Source organism: Cupressus sempervirens, chromosome 8, assembly GCF_028749045.1.
Source record: "Cupressus sempervirens isolate cs-2001-9-10 chromosome 8, ASM2874904v1, whole genome shotgun sequence".
Taxonomy (NCBI): domain Eukaryota; kingdom Viridiplantae; phylum Streptophyta; class Pinopsida; order Cupressales; family Cupressaceae; genus Cupressus; species Cupressus sempervirens.
In genome coordinates, this window is record NC_143125.1 from 28,209,003 (window position 1) to 28,230,172 (window position 21,170).

General features: G+C 36.5%; 1 protein-coding gene across 6 annotated transcripts in view; it reads right to left on the reverse strand.

Annotated features, from left to right (window-relative positions):
- LOC149541407 (uncharacterized) overlaps nt 1-20,662 on the reverse strand; it is a 109,754-nt gene extending 89,092 nt beyond the window's left edge. The window contains exons 1-4 of one of the 6 annotated variants that reach the window (XM_089796678.1): nt 20,252-20,662; nt 19,881-20,010; nt 14,809-16,286; nt 14,351-14,548 (exon numbers count right to left, since the gene is read on the reverse strand). In XM_089796678.1, coding sequence (XP_089652804.1) covers nt 14,351-14,548; nt 14,809-16,286; nt 19,881-19,890 — 1,686 coding nt within the window. In that variant the 5' untranslated portion in view covers nt 19,891-20,010; nt 20,252-20,662. Of the gene's footprint in view, nt 1-14,350; nt 14,549-14,808; nt 16,287-18,153; nt 18,212-19,880; nt 20,011-20,150 lie in introns of those variants that run through there. The other 5 variants (XM_089796677.1, XM_089796679.1, XM_089796675.1 and 2 more) reach the window with 5 other exon arrangements.
- Nucleotides 20,663-21,170: the final 508 nt, after the last annotated feature.

The following is a 21,170-nucleotide window of genomic DNA, read 5'->3' on the forward strand; positions in this document are numbered from 1 at the left end:
TTCTTATACTGAATTGAAACCCTCCCTCTCCCCACCTCAATATAAGTTTGTGTTCTCTTCATGGCCCTACTGCTAAGGGATTAGAGTATGTGAAGTGTCAGATAAGAATCAGTTTGTTTGCTGCAAGAATTGCAACATCATTTGACAACAACAAGAAGCTTATGGTATGCTTCAAAGAGCAAAACTAAGATCACATCCTTCAACAAAGAAAAAATAAATGAACCTACTTATAGATTCTCAATCAATAACGACCTCCCAACATACTTTCTAAAAAACACCCTTGATCCAAGGAGAAGATCCCACTCCCTCCCACAAAAAAGACCCATTGGACAAGGCATTTAAAATGAAGCAAGAGACATTGCAAAGGAAAAAGTTGCACATTGGACCTATACCAATGGTCTTCCTTTAAACTAGGTGAGACCACCATATTGGTGAAAATTGGTGACAGCAAATAAATAGTGCACCTTCTAGTTTCACAAATCCTAGATATACAAAACTGCCCACACCTTATTAGCCAAGAAAGAGTAATTTTTCAAGACATCACTTAAACCAATTAGGAATTCTTGGATTAAAACAGGAATTTCTATTTTTATCAATAGATAGAAAGATCGTAAAAACTGTCCTCTAATAAATATTAGAGCTTGTTAGGGGCAATTCAAAGATACAAAATTCATTGATAAAATACTCAGTGAATTCCTAGAGATGATATGTTGTCCAAATCTTCACAAACAAAGTAGAAAATTGCAGTGCTTCAAATGCTTTGGTTGACCAATGATATGACCACATTTTTTGGACACCATGCACTGTACACTCTCTTAACTTGCCAATGCAATCAATTGGCGCTCAAATAGAGTGAATGAAAGATAATACCAAGAGGATGACGAGATCCAAATGTTTCTGACAAACCACCAAATGTCACAGGGCATTTTCAAAAATTTCTCAAGGTTGGAATTGTTCAAGATTAATTAAATTTATATTTTTTTATTTATGTCATGTTTAATATGTCTACAATATTCTATAATGGGTTATTAAAAGAATTTTTACATGATCCTTTGTTGTTGTGACCCAACTTCCATCACAGACAATAGTTCTGAGACAACTTTTAAAAGTGTGTGAGGCATTGGGTGCTATTGTTATTACTATCCAATGGATTGTCTGAGGAAATGGAATGATAGAGGGTTCCAAAAGGTCACGCCATTGATCTTGAATGACGACTGGTGGACTCATGCAAAATATATCTTGAATTTCACTGAACCTATCATAAGTACGATAAGATTTGTTAATACAAATATGCCATGATTGTGATAAATCTATGATGGCATGGACTCTATGATCGAAATGATAAAGGCCATAATAGAATAAAAAGAGAACGTCCCTAAAGAAACATTTTTCAACTGGTGAAGAAAATCATTCAACACTGCTCAAACAAGATGAATACACCATTGCAACTCCTTGCATATGCATTATTTCCCAAATACTATAGTGCTCAAATAAATCGCTTTGCTAAAGAGAACTCCACCATATAGTGATAGTGAAATAGCTAATGGGTACAAGCACACATTTAATAAACTCTTCTCATATCCGAATGTGGCGGAATGAAAGATGCCAACTCCAAATGATAGCCAAAATAATACAGAATTCTTTGCAAACAGCAATGTCAATAATATTTCATTTCATAAACCAAAATAGATTCATTAATGGGACTTGAAGCTCGAGAATAATATACACAGATTTCCAATGTCAGATGTAAGAGAATATCAGATTTCTAATGTTGGGTACTCCCTCAAATCATACCATGTGAGGCCCCATAGAATAGTAGGGCCCACTGAGGAAGTTCTGAAATATATCAGAGCAGTGATAGATGATAGCTTCCTTTTCATATAAAATTCTGAATGATAATAAAGTTTCCTGCAAAGCAAGAATAAATAACACTGATAAATTGAACAGCAAGGAAGACACGTGAGATCCAATCAGTGAAACTGTGCACACTCAATCCTCGATGTCATACTTGTGTGCTGCTGTCACTATGTTAGTGAACAGATTTGCCCTTCCTAAACTAATACGAAAAAATGACTCAAGATGGCCAGAAAGAAGCACAAATAGCACTACAGTTGGAGAAATTACCATTATATCAATAGCATTCCTCTGAATTTTGGAGGTACAGATCCCTCTTCATAAGATATGCAATTAATTAAATGCAGAGTTTGCTTTTAACCGGAAAGCAGAAAAGGAGAAATTAAAGTTTATTCGTTACTATAGCGCAGAAAATTAAGCTTTGAGAAGTGAATACAGGGAATTAAGGCAAAACTTAACTATCCATACTCACAAACAACACTTAGACCTGTTGGTTAATAGTTTGTCTTCCTTAATATATTGGTTTGTACCTTGACTCTTTATTTGCCCTATGGCTTATGGAAAACACAAAGTTAACAACAGAATGGGTCAATGTAGTAATCTATTCAAAGACCCCTGAATTGAAAGGTACAGCTCCCTTATAAGTGCAAGATATGCGACAAATTTGTTTTTGTGATTTGCGGGGGGGTATGCTCTTAACCCAAGAGCAGAAGAGGCAAAAACCAAGTTGTTTAAAACTTTAAACAACTCAGGCAAGAAAAAGGGGAAGAACTCTCTCAATGCACTCTACTTAAAATGACGATGCAGAATGTTGAGAAACGTGCAGCAATAACTAGAACAGTGGGAAGAGAAGAAAAAGACCATGAAATAGGTAATTCCCAGATTACGAAATTAAGCAAATGCTTTGATAATACCCAGACTATCTATTCATCAACCACTCCAGTGATCAGTTTCCAACTTCCTAATGCAATGAAATGACTAAAGACATGGAACAGCAGAAATAATAGAAGACATGTTTATGCTGAAGAGAGTAAAACACACCATTGATTAAATAAAGGGAATAAAACCAAGTTCATTCACACTTATTCAATTTAGCATTCACATTCATTCCATCAATTCCTCTTAAACTAAATGAACAGTAAAATCTAATATGAACTCAGAATTTCACACAGTAGTCACAGCTAGAGGGGTTTGCCCAAAGTAGATTTTGCCGATCTCATTAACTTCTTGAAAGATTACATATATAGGCCTTCTCAAAATGGCCAGTTAAATTGGATGATTGCCTTGCAGAGCATCTCTTAACAGAAAAACTATTAATAGAACAAGCTTCAATCATTTGCCTGTTACAGAGATTAACAAAACGCCAAGAGTGGCTACAAAAAGAAAGAGGTGAGAAAAGAATGACAGATGTCAAAGACAATTATGTCTTCTTCGGGGTAACTGATACAGCTTTATATGCTTGAACAACGTCCGTTACATTGTTCAACTCTTTGGCATTTAGAATGATAATGTTGTCAGCCCGGACCATCCAATAGTCATGAATATTTGTTAACTCATCCATTTTGGCCCTTCTGGATTTAACTTCTCTGTTTCTTTGATGATGACCGCATTTTCTACTGAGAGCTCCTGGATTTTAGACACTTGGAAATTCAGAGGGTCAATGGCCTCATCAACAAATGTCAAGAACTTTGACCTCATTCTCTCAATATCCACAAGCTTACCATTGGTAGATACGAAAGACTCTTATGTGCAATATTTTCAAGTTACAAAAGCATTTGTCAATAACTTTTTGCAACAAGTTGCATACATCTCCTAGCTTATTTGCGGACCTCACGGAGCTTTCTATAACAAATTCTAAAGATTGCTTCCAATGAAACAATGGCTCTGTGCCCATCTTGAGGATCCCGTGAGTAATTGCCACATTAGTTTTCATGTCAATTACCACTTGTAGAAGGGCTAATTGCTTTGTCAGTCCATCAGTCGTCATCTGTATAGTCTTCTTATGGTCCGAAGTTATTTCTCTGAGCTTGTGTGCATCCAACACCAAGTTTCCCAAATTTTCCACCAGTAGGATACCTTGAATCTTCAATTGTTCTATCCATGCCATTCCAACCTGCTTGAACTGCCTTTCATGTTGCAACTTTGTCAGCAAGTTCTTGTTCTCTTCTGCATTCGGGTCAAATTGACCTAGGGACGTGCTTCCAAGGGCAAACTTGATGCATTTGACCAACTCCTTGTTTGAAGCCTTCAACACTTCTTTCTCTACTCTAAGCTCTTCCAGCTTGTCCTCTATTTTCTCATTAGTAGATTTCCAGATGATTACCATGGAATCATGAATAGGGATACCAAGATCCAGTGTTCTAATTTGGAAATCATCTTTTGAAAGCTCATGAAATCTCTCATCTTTCTATGGCTCAGCAATTTCGATCCTCATGTGACTGGTGGAGGAATCTGTAGCCAACGCCGCGATTGTCTTTCGCTTCTTCACCTTTTTGGATGGCTGAGAAGAGGTGACTTGTGCAACCAAGTCCTTTGATGGAGTAGCGTCCTCATATCTCCTCTTCATCTGTCAATAGTCTCCTTGAGCCATGACTCCGTAGATAGTACATTGACAGCCGATTGCAAAGCAGTGGGGTCAAACAACTTCCTTGGCATTAAATGAGTTGTGTTGTCCTGGGAAGCAATGGGGAAAGCAGCTACCTTAGTTACCGAAAGGGCTAAGGTATCTCCTTGTTGGGATACATCTTGCTCCTGACCATCCATAAGATTGCTGTCACCATCCAAATTAATGACTTAAAAGGGGGAGGAAGCCTTAGCCGTTGATTTTTCTTGCTCCTTCCCCTTATCTTTGTCATCGTGCTTTTCTCCAACATTTCCAGTGTCAAGAAGAGCCACTTCCGCACGTAGGAGTAATTGACATGTTCTTCTCCAGAGGCTGATCTCCTCCTTGCCCAATGGATTGAGAAGGACTTGCGGCACTTGAAGTAGTGGTTGTGGTGTTTGTTGTTGCAATGGATGAAGGGGCCCCAGATGTAACTCCTCCTGTAGAACCAGTACTTCCTGTTCTTTTCTTCCTTGCTCGAGTCCACTCAACCCATTTATCAGTTCTTTTAATGATCCCTCACATGAGGACCTCCATGGTATCAATAACTAGGCCAGCATATGCGGTAGGCAGAATCGAGGTGTTCTTGATCTTCTCATATGATGTGGGATGCATGAAGCCTCCGTCATCTGCAAGGTCAGAAACATCAATAGAATTGTTATATGCTTTAATTTCACCAACAGTTAGCTGTGACCAAAATCTCTCTCTTGTTTGGAACTCATTGAGACACCAGACCAATAATCTTCAATGTCAGGGACATGCCTGTAGGCATATCCCAATTTCAAATGATCCTTTACAAAATCAACTGGATCATATTGGGACTTGAGCACCTCATAATCTAGCAATTTGATCTTGCCTTCAAAACTTTTCACCAAATTTTGGGCATCCGATCTGGAGGCACAAGAATACAAGCCAAACACTATAGGAAATGAAATTCCAGCAATCTTCTTTACATTAGAACAGAGAGTGTTTACTTCTAGGCTTTGTTGACATAGCTCGACCAGCATCACTTTGTCCTCTAGATACCTTGGTAACTTCTTAGGTAATCCGTCATAAGCTCCTGTCCGTAAATAGGAGAAACTCAAGAACTGGATGGATGAACATCTGAATTGACTAATTGCCGAAATTGCCTTAGGTAAGAATATCCTCTCTGGGCATCCTTGCAAATCACGACATAGCCTCATTGTGAAGGCATCATTAACCGCCACATACTCCTCGTAACTTCTTTGTAGTTGCAAATGTCGGTAATTTGGTATTCTCATTGTAATCCTGAATGCAAGGGAGGCCAAGCCACCTGTGGTGAGTCACTAGGGCATTAATCAAATAAGACATAGAGAACTGCCCAAAGCCTCTGGCTGAATTTAATCATGCCGAAAGTTCATGGCAGATGATCTGTGCCCAATCTATGTGCATATTTTTTGCACAAATTCCTTGCACTAGAAAGAAATGATGCTCAACAAACTCCAATATCTCTTCTTTTCCTTTTAGCCTGAGGAGAAGTGCGAGGATGTCTACAATTTCTCGCTTCAAATTTATGCCGAACAGAGTTTTGGCATCTTGCTCTTCTTTGAGCGGCAGTCTAGAACTAGGTCTTCTACATGTCCTCCCACCTGAGAGTCTTCTTTTCATTGAACATGGACGCGGAAGACATGAAATCTATGTCACAATATTGTTCCTTGACCGGGATGTCAAACGCAGACTGCATCAATGCCTTGTTGATAGACAAGAGAATAGACTGGTCAAGAAACAAAATTTGCTTTGTTTCTAGGTCATATCGTCCTATGCACTCTCGAACAAGCTCAGGTGCATGTACAGCCATAAGAAATCCAACTGCCTTGACTAGTCCGCTATCTTTGAGTTTCTGAGTGATTGGGTTAAGAGGTTGAGAATTAAGCCTTCTGTGAAGATCACCCAAATCATAGAATTCAAAGGATGTGTCTAACAACTCATTTAGCTCACTTTCTAGGGCAATAAGTTTCTTGTAACCAAAAGCTTTGATTGTAATTCGCCAAATGATTACACAGGATGCAGATTTCAACAAATAGTTGTTTTAAATATACTTGAACAAGGGAAATACCAGCTATCCTAGTGAAATAGGTAGACAAATTCGAATGTTGGCGGCACAAACAAAATTAACTTCGGCCAACGTTCACAACGGAAAGATTTGCATTTAATTCTGTGAATAACAGCTATTTAAACTTTCTGTTATTTGCACATCAAATATATCATTTCCGAAAGCACTATTACTTTACTAGAGTGATATGACTTTGCATGAGTGTATTATCTTTACAAGAAATGCCCTACTTTTCAACAAAGTCCGGAACACACAAATATTTAATAGCGCTTATATATGCGGGGGAGAGAGATACACTTAACTTTTTTGCAAGTTGCTTTCCTGTTGTCCAGAAATACGGCATGGGCAATAATCCTTTGGTAGTGTGTGCACTTCATTCTTCTTCTTTCCGCCGAAAGCATTTAATACTACTTTCTCTTTGTATCAAGGTCACCTTTTATTATTGATATTTCCGGAAGCATCTACTCTGGAGTGTTCGAGGTTGTTATCTTTAGGCAGAAAATACCCTTTACGACGGCATTTCCCGATCTGAGATCCAACAAGCAGCCTTTTACCTTTATTTCTTTGTGGAGGCCTCGATGCTCAGTTTCTGATTACATCTTAACCATAGTTGGAAAACTCGCCAAAAGCAAAAACTCGCCAAGCCCCCCAGAAGTTTAATCGAGAAAAACTCGGTGATTTAAAAAAAAACTCGGGAAAACTCGGGAACTTAAAAAAACCGCTGAAATTTAATTAAAAATACATTTATTTTGCAAAATTTAATGAGAAGATGCATCTAATAAGTTAATTAAAGAGAATACAAAAGAAACAAGCAGAGTTTAGATATACATAAATGCACAGTGCATACAAAATTGCATTCTCATGCGGAATGCTCATGGCAAGAAGCAAAATAGTAAATAGTTCTTGGCATCAAAAAATAGTAAATAGTTCTTGGCATCAAACAATGCAGCGAAGTTTTTTTTTTAAAATTGCCGAGTTTTTTCCCAACAGCCGAGTTTTTATTCCTGCGAGTTTTTCTGGGATTTACTCGCCCAGCTTAAATACTCGGCGAGTGTTTAAAACTCGTCGAGTAATCTGCGAGTTTTCCATCTATGATCTTAACAATTGCAAGTCATTATACGGTCCCTCGGTCATATGGGGTAGACTTTTATCTTAAATTCATGTGGCATCGAAAGCAAAGGCTAAAAGCTTCATTTCCATCAACGTGCAATAAATCAACCGCAAACTCGTAATCCTTGATACACTTAATCTTATTTCTCTGAACCTTTAATGACATTCGCGTTTGCTTCCATCCATAACCTCGCAAGCCTCTGATTTTGATAGAATCACATTTGAGGCTTATCAGCAATTGTCATGGCATTGTTCTTCGGATTCACGCTTGATGTGGTTCACTTGAAGAAGAAGAGTTGCACAAGATCTCCGAAGCCATGGAAAATGAAATGTTAGAACCAAGTAAATGAGGTGAAGAAGAACTTATTTCTCATCGAGAAGATGCCACAGTACAAACCAATAACTCCTAGACCACCTAAATCCCGCGAGCACCGGATAAACAGGAAAGCCACAATGGAAGAAAGTAGATGGCTCAGGAAAGATAAGAAGTAAGTTACTTAAGGCACACTTAGACATACTTCATGTAAAACACATTCTCAGAACTAACTAGATACTTCAAAACAAAGTGGGGCAACTAAAACTTGGCAACAAGACCAAAATAAATAGAGGATTCAGTATGATTCAGTTGCAAACACACAGTTATGTAATGAATTCATAGAAGCAAACCCATTGTCATAGAATGGACATTAATAAATAATTACAAAGGCTCTAAGTCCAATTGCCACTAGAAGAAAAATATTAGCAATTCACAGATTATGCCTATTATCTTAATTTCTTCAATGCCCAAAATTAAGTCCAAAGACATACATTTCTTGTACAATGACACTCAAAGATTTTCCCTTCTTTGACTGCCAATTCAGGAGCCTTAGGACCGACATTTCCACAAGCTGAAACATCTTTGAAAATCTATTTTACAAGCATTCAATTATCAGCAGAAACTTTCAAGCATAGCGTAGTAACCTGAGAATGATTATTCTTCATTTGATCACAGCAACTTGAAATCTCAAGCCTAGCACCCATGTGATTCTCTTCCTTCCTTCATGCAGCATAATTCTAAAGCCATTATTTTCAGAACTATCATCAAAGGTATACCGCTGGTTCAACTTGTTATAAGATCCAGATAAATTCTTGTCACAGGATGGAAGGTCATATATTTCAAAAAGAGGGTTACCTCTCACCCTCGAGTTTTCGCAGTACCTTGTTGGTATATATAATGCACTACATTCACCCCACATGAATTTGTCTTCCATAACATGAATAACTTATTTGTTTGGGACTAAAAGAGGGTCATTGACTCATCGGAAATCAAAAACTATCTATGCAGATAGCTAGAGAGATCAATTTTTGGGTGTGCAATTGATGATTGTGACTCATGAACATGGCTTTCTATGAACATAGGGTCAAACTTCAAGGGAACCACATTTTCTTCTTTTGCATAGACAAATTCTTCATTGAATAAGCAAGTCACTAGAGAAAACCAATTATTCACACTACCTTAACATGCATGCATCTCTTTTTCTAGTTTTTCTTCTTTTTCAAGTTTTTTATCAAGAGGTTCAGTTAATGGCGCATTCAAACCTCAGGTGAATGCAGCTATGTCAACTGCAACAACATGACCATTCTCATCCACAAACCCACAACAGAAATCATAGGCAGAAGCCTTCACAAAGTGATTTGGAACAAAGCCAACCTCGTGTCCCTACATTATCATTTCTATCTTAGGAGAGACAGGTGGTTGTTCTGCCTCTTCATATTATTTCAGCAATCCGAATCCTTCCACTGCAATTCGTGTTTGGGAAGCAGTTTGTTCAAAATTTTGAAGTTGATGACATCTTCAATGCACATTTCTTGACAGTAGCGCAGATTGGTGATCTTTAGTGGGACTCAGACTGATTTCTTTAGTCATATGTTTTATTTAAAAGATTTTCAAATATACTTTAGCATTTGGTCATCTTCCACATTTATTTCTTCAATGATAGGTATGGCTTCTGGTATAGCTTCTTTTTCAAATTTAATTCTGTCTTTTTCCCAATTTTCCAGAATCAGCATGCCTTGATAAGCCAGACGTCGGATGGTTGCTGCTTCATGCAAATTTTGAACTGGCGTTAAGGGTTCTGTGGTTTTGGAAAATGGTGGCAAGGTCACAGGATCGAGTGAAATCAAAAGTTGAGAAGTTGGTTTGGTTAGTTTAAAACTTCTGATAAAGCCCGAGCACCGAGGTCACACGGTAATTTAAGGTTTTAAACTTTTAACCAAATCTTACAGATAAAGTGTAAAAATTGGCAATGTTTAAAATTGGGGTAACAAGCTGTTATTTAGAGCACTCCAAATATCGTGTCTTCACATCCTTCACCCCAACTCCAATAACCTTATTGTTATTGTGACTAGCTACACATCAAATCACAGTCTCTGTACCTCTGCCCAGTTAGATGCAATTTAATGGTGATATAAGTGTCGTCTCAAAACCTGCACTTGCAATTGGTGCTATTGAAGCACGCTCTACCTGATATCGCAATCCAAACACCTTTTTGGACCTGTGACCTTGTTGTCTGGTGACTTGCTCCTTGCAGATCCCTACAGATCATGTTTCAGACCTCTGTAAGGCATTGAAAACAGATCAGAAATATATTGTTGTATCAGGATTTTCATCCCACTTCAGGAGCATTTCAGGCATACATCTGAGAGAGATTTGCATTCATTAATGCAGAGAAAAAATGGCAAATTCAGCAATAAATCATGTCGCCCGGCATTTGCTTATTTACAATGCTCTTCCTAAACCACCACAAGTCTAACACCAAATCGACCCAGAAAACAAATAATTGACAATCTATAAGACTAACATTAATTTATAAATTATTATTATGATCTATTATTTATTTAAAATTTGTTGGCCAACCCAGCACCATATTCGGGGATATTGGGTGGTTAGAGAAGGTTGGTCCAACAAAGGATTAATCTATTTATTTATTATTTATTATAAAATTAGCAGTGGCCAACCCAACCAAATCAGGGACCTGACATGGAACACACAAGGAAAGTGTTTGGCTTGTTCATCTCAGTACAAGATCATAGTCCTTGAGCTCTTAGCAATCAATACACTATAGATGCATGTACATGGTGGACCTCCATGGGCAACATTATTTGTTCTTCCAAACTCTTGCAATAAAGATTTTATCACTAGTATTTTTGTTTTTTAACATTTGTATTATATACTTTAGTACTTGATTTTCTTTAATTTAATTTGTAGTTTTTATTTTTCAGTTGCTTTTTTTTTTTCAATTTCAAAAGATTACAAGTTTTTCTACTAAACCGAATTGGAGTGTATACTGCATCATCCACTAAGTGTAGCATAAATGTCGATGTGAAGTAAAATGCTTGGTTTGTGTTCATTCCAATTCGCATCTTCTGTCACACAAGCAAGAACACTACAAGGATGGATCAAAGAAGCACTATGTAACATCCCAAACTGGGACTTTACTTGATATACTCTAAAATTTCCAACTAGGGTTTGGATTGCATTTGGAAATGGTAATTTGTAAAATTCCCTTACTAGAAGGCTGCTAATTCTGAAATATTAACATGCATCACTATGCATTTAAATCAAATTAAATTTAAAAACAGTTACTGACTCGTAATACATTTGACAGTTAACATATTTAAGCCCTAATTCCTTACTTCTCTCCTAACCATCAACCCTGCAAACGATGGCAATTTACTTTTCCTTAGAAAACTTGGACACCAGTCTACAAGTAGGCTCCCTCAAAGTTTCTGGAACACATATTCATACACACCTCTAAACTCTCCCTCAAATTTCCATGATACACGTCCTTACCACATTTTGGATTCTCTTACCTTGTGAATTTCTACTCCACCTTGTTGTCATGATGATGATGTGTGACAAGATTGTTGGAGTCAGAATAATTAAAATGTCATACTATTGTTGTCATTGTTGGCAACAAGATGGTCTACAGCTCATAGATCAACTATACTAACAGATTGATTAGATTACCAGAATTGTGAGGTATGTAGTGTATCAGCAAACAGACAATCACTTGCAGTATTTGGATGTGTGGTAGTGTGTTCTGTCTTTTGATGTATGTGGTCGATAGGGATGACTAACCAGAGGCAGATATAGCTATTTCTAGAGTTTTATCTACCAGAGAAAATTACAGGTCAAGGTTTGATGTAATGAACAGGTCATAGTATGAAGAACACTACAACTGCCAGAGTTAGTTGTGATGAATCAGCAATTCAGTAACACAAAAATCATAAGATGGATTATTTACCTAGGAAATTGTGCTGGTTTGGCATCATAGCACTAATTTCTATGTAATAGTGCTCACTCATGAAATTTGAATTGTGTTTTGAGTCGACTAAATGGTAATACATTTAGGGTTTTCCACTGCCTTAGAAGGAGTATAAAAGAGATGAAAGATCAATGTATAGTAACTGTTGGTACAATAATTGTTCTGTTGTGATGTGGAGCCTAATTAGACTGAGTTTAATTTTTCCCAACTTTATTCGGCACAGTTTCCCCCCAAATTATTACTATTGGGTTTTGAGGGCAGCGCCCCTTGCGGGGTCCTTGGGCAGAGCCCCTGGTCTGCTCCCTGTTACAGTACATGGTGGGGTCGAGGGGCAACTCCCCCGAAAGCTCATCTGACTTTATTATTGAAAAAGGTGGTAGCTACAATTTTTCTATTGCACGACTTATTTTAGCCCTAATTTTGTAAGCGGTAAAAAGCTTGTATAAAATGGCTTAGGGTTAGGAATTTCATATGTATGATGAGATGTAGCTTCTTGCAGCGGTATTGAGCTGTAAGGGATTACGGATTGTAATCAGGTTGTAATCATAGGATAATAAGAATATTGGGCTCGTTGTTTGGTGGACGTAGCCCAAGGATTGGGTGAACCACGTTAAATCTTTGTATCTTGTGTTATCTTCTGTGCAATTTATTATTTTCTAATATTGGTTATATTTGCATATAGCTGTTACTTCTGTCTCATTAATCCTAACATGTTGGTGGTGATAGTATAGAAGATCAAAAGTTTGTTAGAAGCAATTTAGTGCAGTAGCATTGATCAGGGATATACTAGATCTATCATGCATTGAGTGGATATATCAGATCACTCTTAATTTGTTGATTCTAGCAGATAAGCAAGCAAAGTCCCTTAACCGGGTCATTCCTAAAAGGGTGAGCGGGATCCTAAAAAATCTGAAGCACAAATCCTTTAACAAGGCTACTCTCGGAAATCATGCATTGGGTGGATATATCAGATCACTCTTCATTTGTTGATTCTAGCAGATTAGCAAGCAAAGTCAGATTAACAAGGCGACTCTCGGAAGGAGTTTGAAATCCAATAACCGGGTAGATCCTAACAGGTCTTTGTAACAAATCTTAAACAGGCTAAGATACTCTTAACCGGGTGGATGTAATTGCTCTTAACAGGGCAGACTTAATACTGCAGCAGTGAGAATTGTGGGTACTAACTCCCATCATGATTTTCTCCTCTGACCAAGGGTTTCCACATGAAAAATATTGGTGTTATTGTGTCTCTTGTGTGGATGCTCAAATTATTTTACTTCTATACATTACTTTTCATTGCATGCTTTATATTGTGGAAGTTGTTAGTTAACGGATTTGAATTTGTGGTTGCACTGATTTGAATTTGTGGTTGCAATTTAGTTGTTGTTGCTAGTTGATAACCATCATTGGTACTAATTGTTTTCTTAAATATTGTGATTTTAACTAATATTTTTTGGTAATTTTGAAAAAAAAAACATTTGATTTTCTAGTATAATTATTCCAGTGGTTGTCCACTCCTACCCAGCATTATGAGGTAGCTTCTAGGCATCCCTTTAGTAGCTTCTAGGCATCCCCCACCAAAAACGCACTCTATGGAACATTTATATAAATCGATGTCTCAAAAATTTGCCATCATCAGTGAATGCTTCTCTGTTCACAGAAAATTGCGAACTTCCCCGGATAGCCCAAAAAATGTGGTTTTCCTCTTAAACGATTCTTTGATTTACAAAAATGTTCATAGTTATAGGCAAGTTGATTGTGTTGTTGGATGAGATCTCAGGTCAACTCTAGCATGATTTTGAAGTTCATGAATGGAATTTCACTAGAAACTGTCCTTTCAGGCCTGGAAAAAATCTTATAGTTATCATCTGAAAGATTTTTTTTTTAATTTCTAATTTTAGTGCATATTAAAATACATAATTTTAGTTTTGGGAATAGGAAAGAACTACGTGTCTGGAGCTTCCACCTCACATACTATCATTTCAAACAGTATTAAATGGATGTAATGTTTCCATCACATCTTGTGCTACCATAAAGAGCAAGATATTATAATTTATTTTAAATAAGGTCAACTCTAGCATGATATTTGAAGTTCATGTATGGAATTTCCCTAGAAATTGTCCTTTCAGGCCTGGAAAAGATCTTATAGCTATCATCTTAAAGATCTGTTTTTTAATTTTTAATTTTAGTGAATATTAATTACATAATTTTAGAAATAGGAATAGGAAAGAACTACATGTCTGGAACTTTCCGTCTCAAATACTATCATTTAAAACAGTATTAAATATATGTAATGTTTCCATCACATCTTGCACTCCCATAAAGAGCAAGATATTAAAATTTATTTTAAATAAGGCAAAGAACGGCAAGGGTGACAGAAATAAGCTTCTGGTTTCTACTCACTCTCAATCTTGTATATAGTCCCTGAAGTCGGTCTGACTGTTCTTTTGATAGGTGAGGCAAAATCATTGGTATCAAAGACCCAAAAGAAATGGAGTGAGAGCCAGATATGTTTTGTCCCCGGACAGAAGTAGCTGCTTGGCCCACAGCAGGCTGTGATGGATGCTGACCACTGAGCTGCTGCTGCTGCTGTTGTTGCACCTAGCCAAAAAGTTTAAAAGCTTACACATCAGAAGCTGAAATATAAGGTAGACCTTTTAAATAGGAAACTCTCAATATTTTTATATTTATAATTTAACAAGAACCTTATTAAAAAAATTCAATGCATCTGAGATTGAATCTATTTTATATAAAAATTGCTGAATTTGCCTAAGAAATAAAATGCAGATACATAAGAATCAAAGTAAATGTTCATCACTACATAATTAAATATCATCAACTCAATTTTTGCCCACTTATACCTGAGGCTGGAGTTGTTTCTGTTGCAACTGCAGTTGAGATTGTGATAGCTGTTGCATATGCGGCTGGAGCTGCGAACGATGCTGTTGAGCTTGTGGCTGTTGTAGTTGTTGTTGAGCTTGTGGTAGCTGTTGTGAACGTTGTTGCTGAGATTGTGGCAACTGTTGCAAATGTTGCTTTGGAGGTTGTGATAAGGGCTGCAGATGTTGCTGTTGAGGATGTGGCAACTGCTGCTGAGTTTGCTGATGAGAAGACATTGAGGCCTGTTGCAAATGCTGTTGTGACTGCTGCTGAGATTGTTGCAAATGTTGCTGTTGTTGTTGCAATGACATCTGCTGCAACATCTGTTGTGGCTTTTGCTGAGATTGTACCAGCTGCTGCATATGTTGCTGCTGAGAGGGTAGTGGCGCCTGTTGCAACTGGGGCAGTTGCTGAGGCTGTGGTAGCTGCTGTAAATGTTGATGTTGAGATGCCAATGTTGATTGTTGTAACTGCTGCTGGGGCCTTTGCTGAGATTGTGGCAAATGTTGCTCCTGTGATTGCAGTGGCAATTGTTCAGACTGCTGCTGATGTTGTGATAAAAGCTGTAACTGTTGCTGTTGTGTCTCTTGCTGAGGTTGTGGCAACTGTTGTGACAATGGCTGCAAATGTTGGTGCTGTGGTTCCAGTGATGACTGTTGTGACTGCTGCTGAGATTGAGGCACATATTGCTGTTGTGGTTGTAGTGGAAAATGCTGTTGTTTCTGAGGTTGCTGCAAATGCATTTGAGATTGTTGCAACTGCTGCAAATGTTGTTGTTGAGGCTCAGCTGCTGACTGTTCTAACTGCTGCTGCTGCTGAACCTGTGTCATTTGTTTCAAATCTTCGTGTGGCATTTGTGGTGTCAACTGTTGCTGCTGCAATTGCAATGCCAACTCTTGTTGCTGTAATTGCAATTCTAACTCTTGCAGTGGCAAATCTTGTTGCTGCAATTGCACATCCATATCTTGCTGCTCTGATTGTGAAGGTGACTCTTGCTGCCGTGGCTGCAACTGCTGCTGCAATTGTGTTACCAACTCTTGCTGATCCTGAGATTGTTGCAACTTCTGCTGCTGTGAATGTATCTCTTGCAAATGTTGCTGTTGTGTATGTTGCAGCATTTGCTGCATCTGCACCTGTTGCAATTGTTGCCCTTGATCTGGCTGCCACTGTTGTTTTAGTTGCAGCTGAGGGGGCTCCAGATGTCGATGCTCATTTTCGACATAAGGCTGCAGCTGACTTTGCTCCAGATGTTGTGTCTGATCCAATTCAAACTGCTCCTGCTGATCCAAAGGGTCCTCCAGCTGCTGCTGCCATTCCTGCATTAACTGCTGGTGTTGCTGCTCCCCATGCTGCTGGATTTCTTCTTTTTGCTGTTGGTGCATGTTCATTTGCTGTTGAGAAGAACATTGCAGTGAATGCAAGCCAGATGAATTCGATCCTGCGCAGATTTCTTCAGATACTGTTTAAAACAACAACAATAAGAGTTTTCTTAAGACATTCACATAAAAAAATAAACACTCTAATAAATGTTCAAAATTAGTTATAGCAACAAAAGAAAAAGCTAAGCTAAAAATCTCATTCTGGATTTCATTATAAGTAATAGAGAATTTGCTTAAGTGCTCAAAGTAAATATTACAGCCATGTGACATTAACAAAAAATATACAACTTATGAAATTGGGATAATAGACTTCCATAAAAAATACCAAGCTTCACATCCCAATATTCCCAAAAACGTGTTAATGTATAATTTTAGATAGACTGCTTCATACTAATACAAACGTGTTATATAAAAAATATGTTTTTATAAATAATGCAATTGATTGAATACTTTATGAATTAATAAATAAATTAAATAGAAACTAGCATGGATAAATTAATAAATAACGATGAATTTGACTGTCATATTTATTATTTTGGTAAACTAGATATTGTGAAATGGGATACCTATTGAAATGTCATGAGTCTAGCTAGTATATAGCTTAGAAATAGGAGCTTTTATTCTGTGAAAGGTCTCAAATTATGCCTTGATTTTCTGCTTTATCGATGGTCTGGTCCAGTAGTCCAACTTAGGCCCATAACAACATATTCATTCTTGTGGTAAGAACTTCAAAATATGCAATTGTTTCCGATTTAGGACTTCATTCTTGTGGTTAGGACTTCAAACATCTGATTTAGCCATGATGATGACGACGTTGTTCTTGAGCCTGGTGAGTTTAAAATCATAGAATAGGCCAACTTTCCAATTCATATTGTTAAAGGAATCACGACAGGCCTCCTGCCCTCTAGCATGTCAGGCTACATTTGACATTTTGGAGTTTCGTACTTAGTTTATACTTTGACTTTGTACAAAGTCAAATTATATAGTAAATGACATTGCCATCTAGTTATTATTTATGCTATTGTAAAATGTTTTGTGCAATGTAATCAGCTATATGAATATTTAATAAACACCAAAAATTTATTTTCGACAATTAATAGGCTGTACTCTATTTTGTTTGCTCTCAATATATCTATGCTAAGAAAATGCCCTTAAATTTTTATTTTTTCTTAAATTAGTTTTTGACCTTTTTTCTTCAATTTTTACCTTTTTTTCCCTTTTTTTACTTTTGGTTTGCCAATTTATTGCCCAAACGATTAATGCTGCTACAGTTTAAATCATATTAGCAAAAACCCTTTTAGTGAATAACTTGATAAAGCAGAGAGAGTTAAAGAAAATGTTAAACAAATTCAATTAATTAGGAATTTATAAGAATGGTGTGTAGTAAAAAATCTTAAAATTTGCCATATCTTCTGTTAAGTAACTATAAAACACAAAAATGACCATATATAACCCAAAAAACACAGTTTCTTGATCAAAGGATCAGTGAGACTGATTAAAACACACAAATTTCTATGCGGGAACATTTCAAGGCTGAGCAGGAATTTATCACAATTTTATTAATATTTCTGCAACTATAGTTCAAAAGACTTAAATTCAAATTACGTGTTAAATTGAATCACTCACATCATTCAAAGTCCCCAATAAAAATGTTTATATGCCATATCAACTACCATATTACATCCAATTCAGTTGTGCACTATGCATCAAAATAAAATTGTCAAATCTCAGGAAACAACATGTATTCGTTGCAACAATTCTAAGATATAGCATATCATCCAATCAAATAGAGTAAAAACCTAATGTGTATCCTTGAGATCTGTAAAACAAAAATTGTATCTTCGTGTGTAATGTCAAAATATCACATACAATTCTAAGATACAGCCCACTTAATTAAAGTTTTTTTAAAGCCATAAAAAAACATGTGGGTGGGTTAAAATTGAGTACATTATTGCATCCAACTCTAAGGTGTAACCTGCTCAGTTCATGTTCTTCAAACCTGCATAAAAACATTTATATGTAAAACTAAATAATATATTGAATCCACTTCTAAGGTGCAGCCTCCTCAATCCATGTCATCAAAGCAACAAAAAACAAGTGAATCTGTAGACAATACACATCTAGGAATGCAAAAATATTCCTGGGGCTGCTCGCCTAAAACTGTGGCACTTGTCCAGGTATGTCCAGGATGTGTGCCCCGCAGTCAAGGCCACATACCCATTTACCCGTGCCCAGACAAAAACACATTTTATTAGCAATATATTTAATGCTTAAATTAACCCCAAGAGCAACTACCCAGCTATGCTATCACCGTGAAAAATAAAAGCAAACAACACTTCTCACCTTTCATTCCCCACTCCCCCAAAACTCCATTGCTACTCCATGCTTGAGACTGCAAGTTTGATTTGTGAACAGACATTGTGTTCTCACTTTTCCCAAACCTCAACAATACAATGATCTGTAAGACTGTATCTATAAAGTTTCCATGTGCACTTGCATGTTTGACTGCTGACTATGCTATTAGTTGAACATATAGACCCTATTTTGATTTATCTCTAACATTTAAGATTCAATATCAATTATCGGTTGTGTTCAGTACTGTATGATTTTGTATACTTGGTGCAACTTATGGCTATTTTTTAATATTCTAAATTTTATATATATTTTATACAATCAAACCCAAGACTGAGTTAGTAACTGAACCTGGAAAAAAAACAGTGAATTACCATAATTGAATCCAAATGGGCAATTTAGGCAATTGCCTATAACACAATGGTAAGTCATGAGCCTCTCATCTGGGAGGTCTTGGGTTCGAATCTACTCAATCTTAAAAAATAATAATAATTAATTCTAACAAATTATTATAATAATTAATCTAAGCCGATCAAAACTACATATATATATATATATATATATATATATATACACACATATATATATAGATATGTACACACACACACATATATATATGTGTGTGTGTGTGTGTACATATATATATGTGTACATAGATATATATGTGTGTGTGTACATATATATATGTGTGTGTATGTGTATGTGTGTGTGTATATATATATATATATCCGAATGGGCAATTTACTGCGTACAAATTTAGTAGCATAATGCATCCAATTTCAAGATACAGCCTACAAAATAAATCTCCTTCAACGGCATAAAAAACGCATCAATTTGTAGAATTCAGTAATGTATAGCACCCGCTTCGAAGATGAATCCTCCTTGGTTCAAATCTTATAAGCTGCTGAAAACATATAGATGTCTAACATAGAAGTCACTTGAACGATGCAACTGACTTATCTCATAAGCAAGCGAAGAGACATTTTAATGTGTAATATTAAATAAAATCTCACACATCCAATTCTAAGGTATAGACCTGTTTGGTTCGTGTTCTTCAAAACTATGAAAAACACAAATAAATCCACTTCTATGCCGCTGCCTTCCTCGTTAGACGAGGCCACATAATATCAGTTTTCAGCTAACGAGAAAAGGGGGAAAAGCAATTGTGTAGTAAACGTATACAATTTGCCAGTGCTTGTTTTTCTAGGGTTTGTACAATTCCACTGAAATTTACAATCTTACTAACAAAAAAATAAACAGATAAACTCGTTGCGTATAAGCTAAAGAGGGCAAAATTAAAATGTTTAATAAAGTTTCCGTACCTGGCTCCATTGCAGTTTGCTGTGCCCAAAGGACTTGCAATATCAATTTCCAATTTGTAAATACTCATTCTTTGAAACAAACTTCATGGAATTGAATACATAAGATCCCCTGTATGAACTGAAACATAACCTTGAAAGAAACGATAAACACGAAATTAAGGTCATCGAATTCGCCACATTTACGTGAAAGTACTCAAATTTGACCAAAAATCAAATCCACACAAGTAAACCCTAATACATCTCTACGCGTTCGAGTAAGCCCTTACTAACATTGTTTTTGAAAGGAACTAGATTTTTGGAGGGCAAGAGCAATGGGCATGCTGGGTGTCCCATTCTAGTTTTAAAAAATGGCCCAAAAAAAAGGCCAGTACCTTCATTTTCAATGATTGCATAAAATGTCGTAGATTTTAATTTCGTTGATTTCTGATATAGCTGCATGGCCTTCAACCGCGATAATAACTTCTGAATTCATGTATGGGAAAAAAAAAATTAAAAACCTTTCTCCGTGGCTTTGGTTTGGTTTACATTTGTGACGAAGCATTGGCGCCGGCGGTATTACAGTCTTGCCAAATCCTTTTTTTAAAACCTCTAAATTTAAGGCATTCAGACAAATGTGTAAAAAATTTTGAGGAAAACCTCTATAAATTCTTTTCTGGTTTGTTCTACTATGGTACTGCCATTGGTGCCGAGGCGACCCGCTACACCATGTCTACATGTGCTAAATCTTTCTTACCTCGAAGAAGGCAATAACGATGCGACATTACCGAAAGAAGTTAGGCCGCGTCAGGTAATTTATACTGAAGAAATGTAAATGTTTGAAGATTTGTTTAAGGTTGAATTTTTGTCGAATAATAATAATTGGGATTTATTTTTATATTCCATAATCGTGGTTGTAAAAAGAATATGTAATTTTGTTTGTTGATTTTTGTTAATCAATTTAGTGGAGGAATGTTATAAAGAATTAAAATGAGAATAAGATTGTAAAAAGAGTGTGGTGGGAGTACATATATTTGTGGTAATGCACATTTCAAGCAATTGACATTAATAACAAGAGATCTAATGAGCTTTAGTCCCGCCTTATGGAAAAGGATAGAAGGCAAAGATTTTAAGGTGAAATAGTTTCAAATTTAATAGTTATATATATAATTGTTGAAGATTATATCAAATTTATTAAATTGTAATATAGTATAACTTATGAGATGTAGCAAACTAAAAATTTATGTGACAAAAAGATAAGTTTAATAAGACATGAGTGAATCAATTCCAAAAAGTACCTTTGAACGACTAACA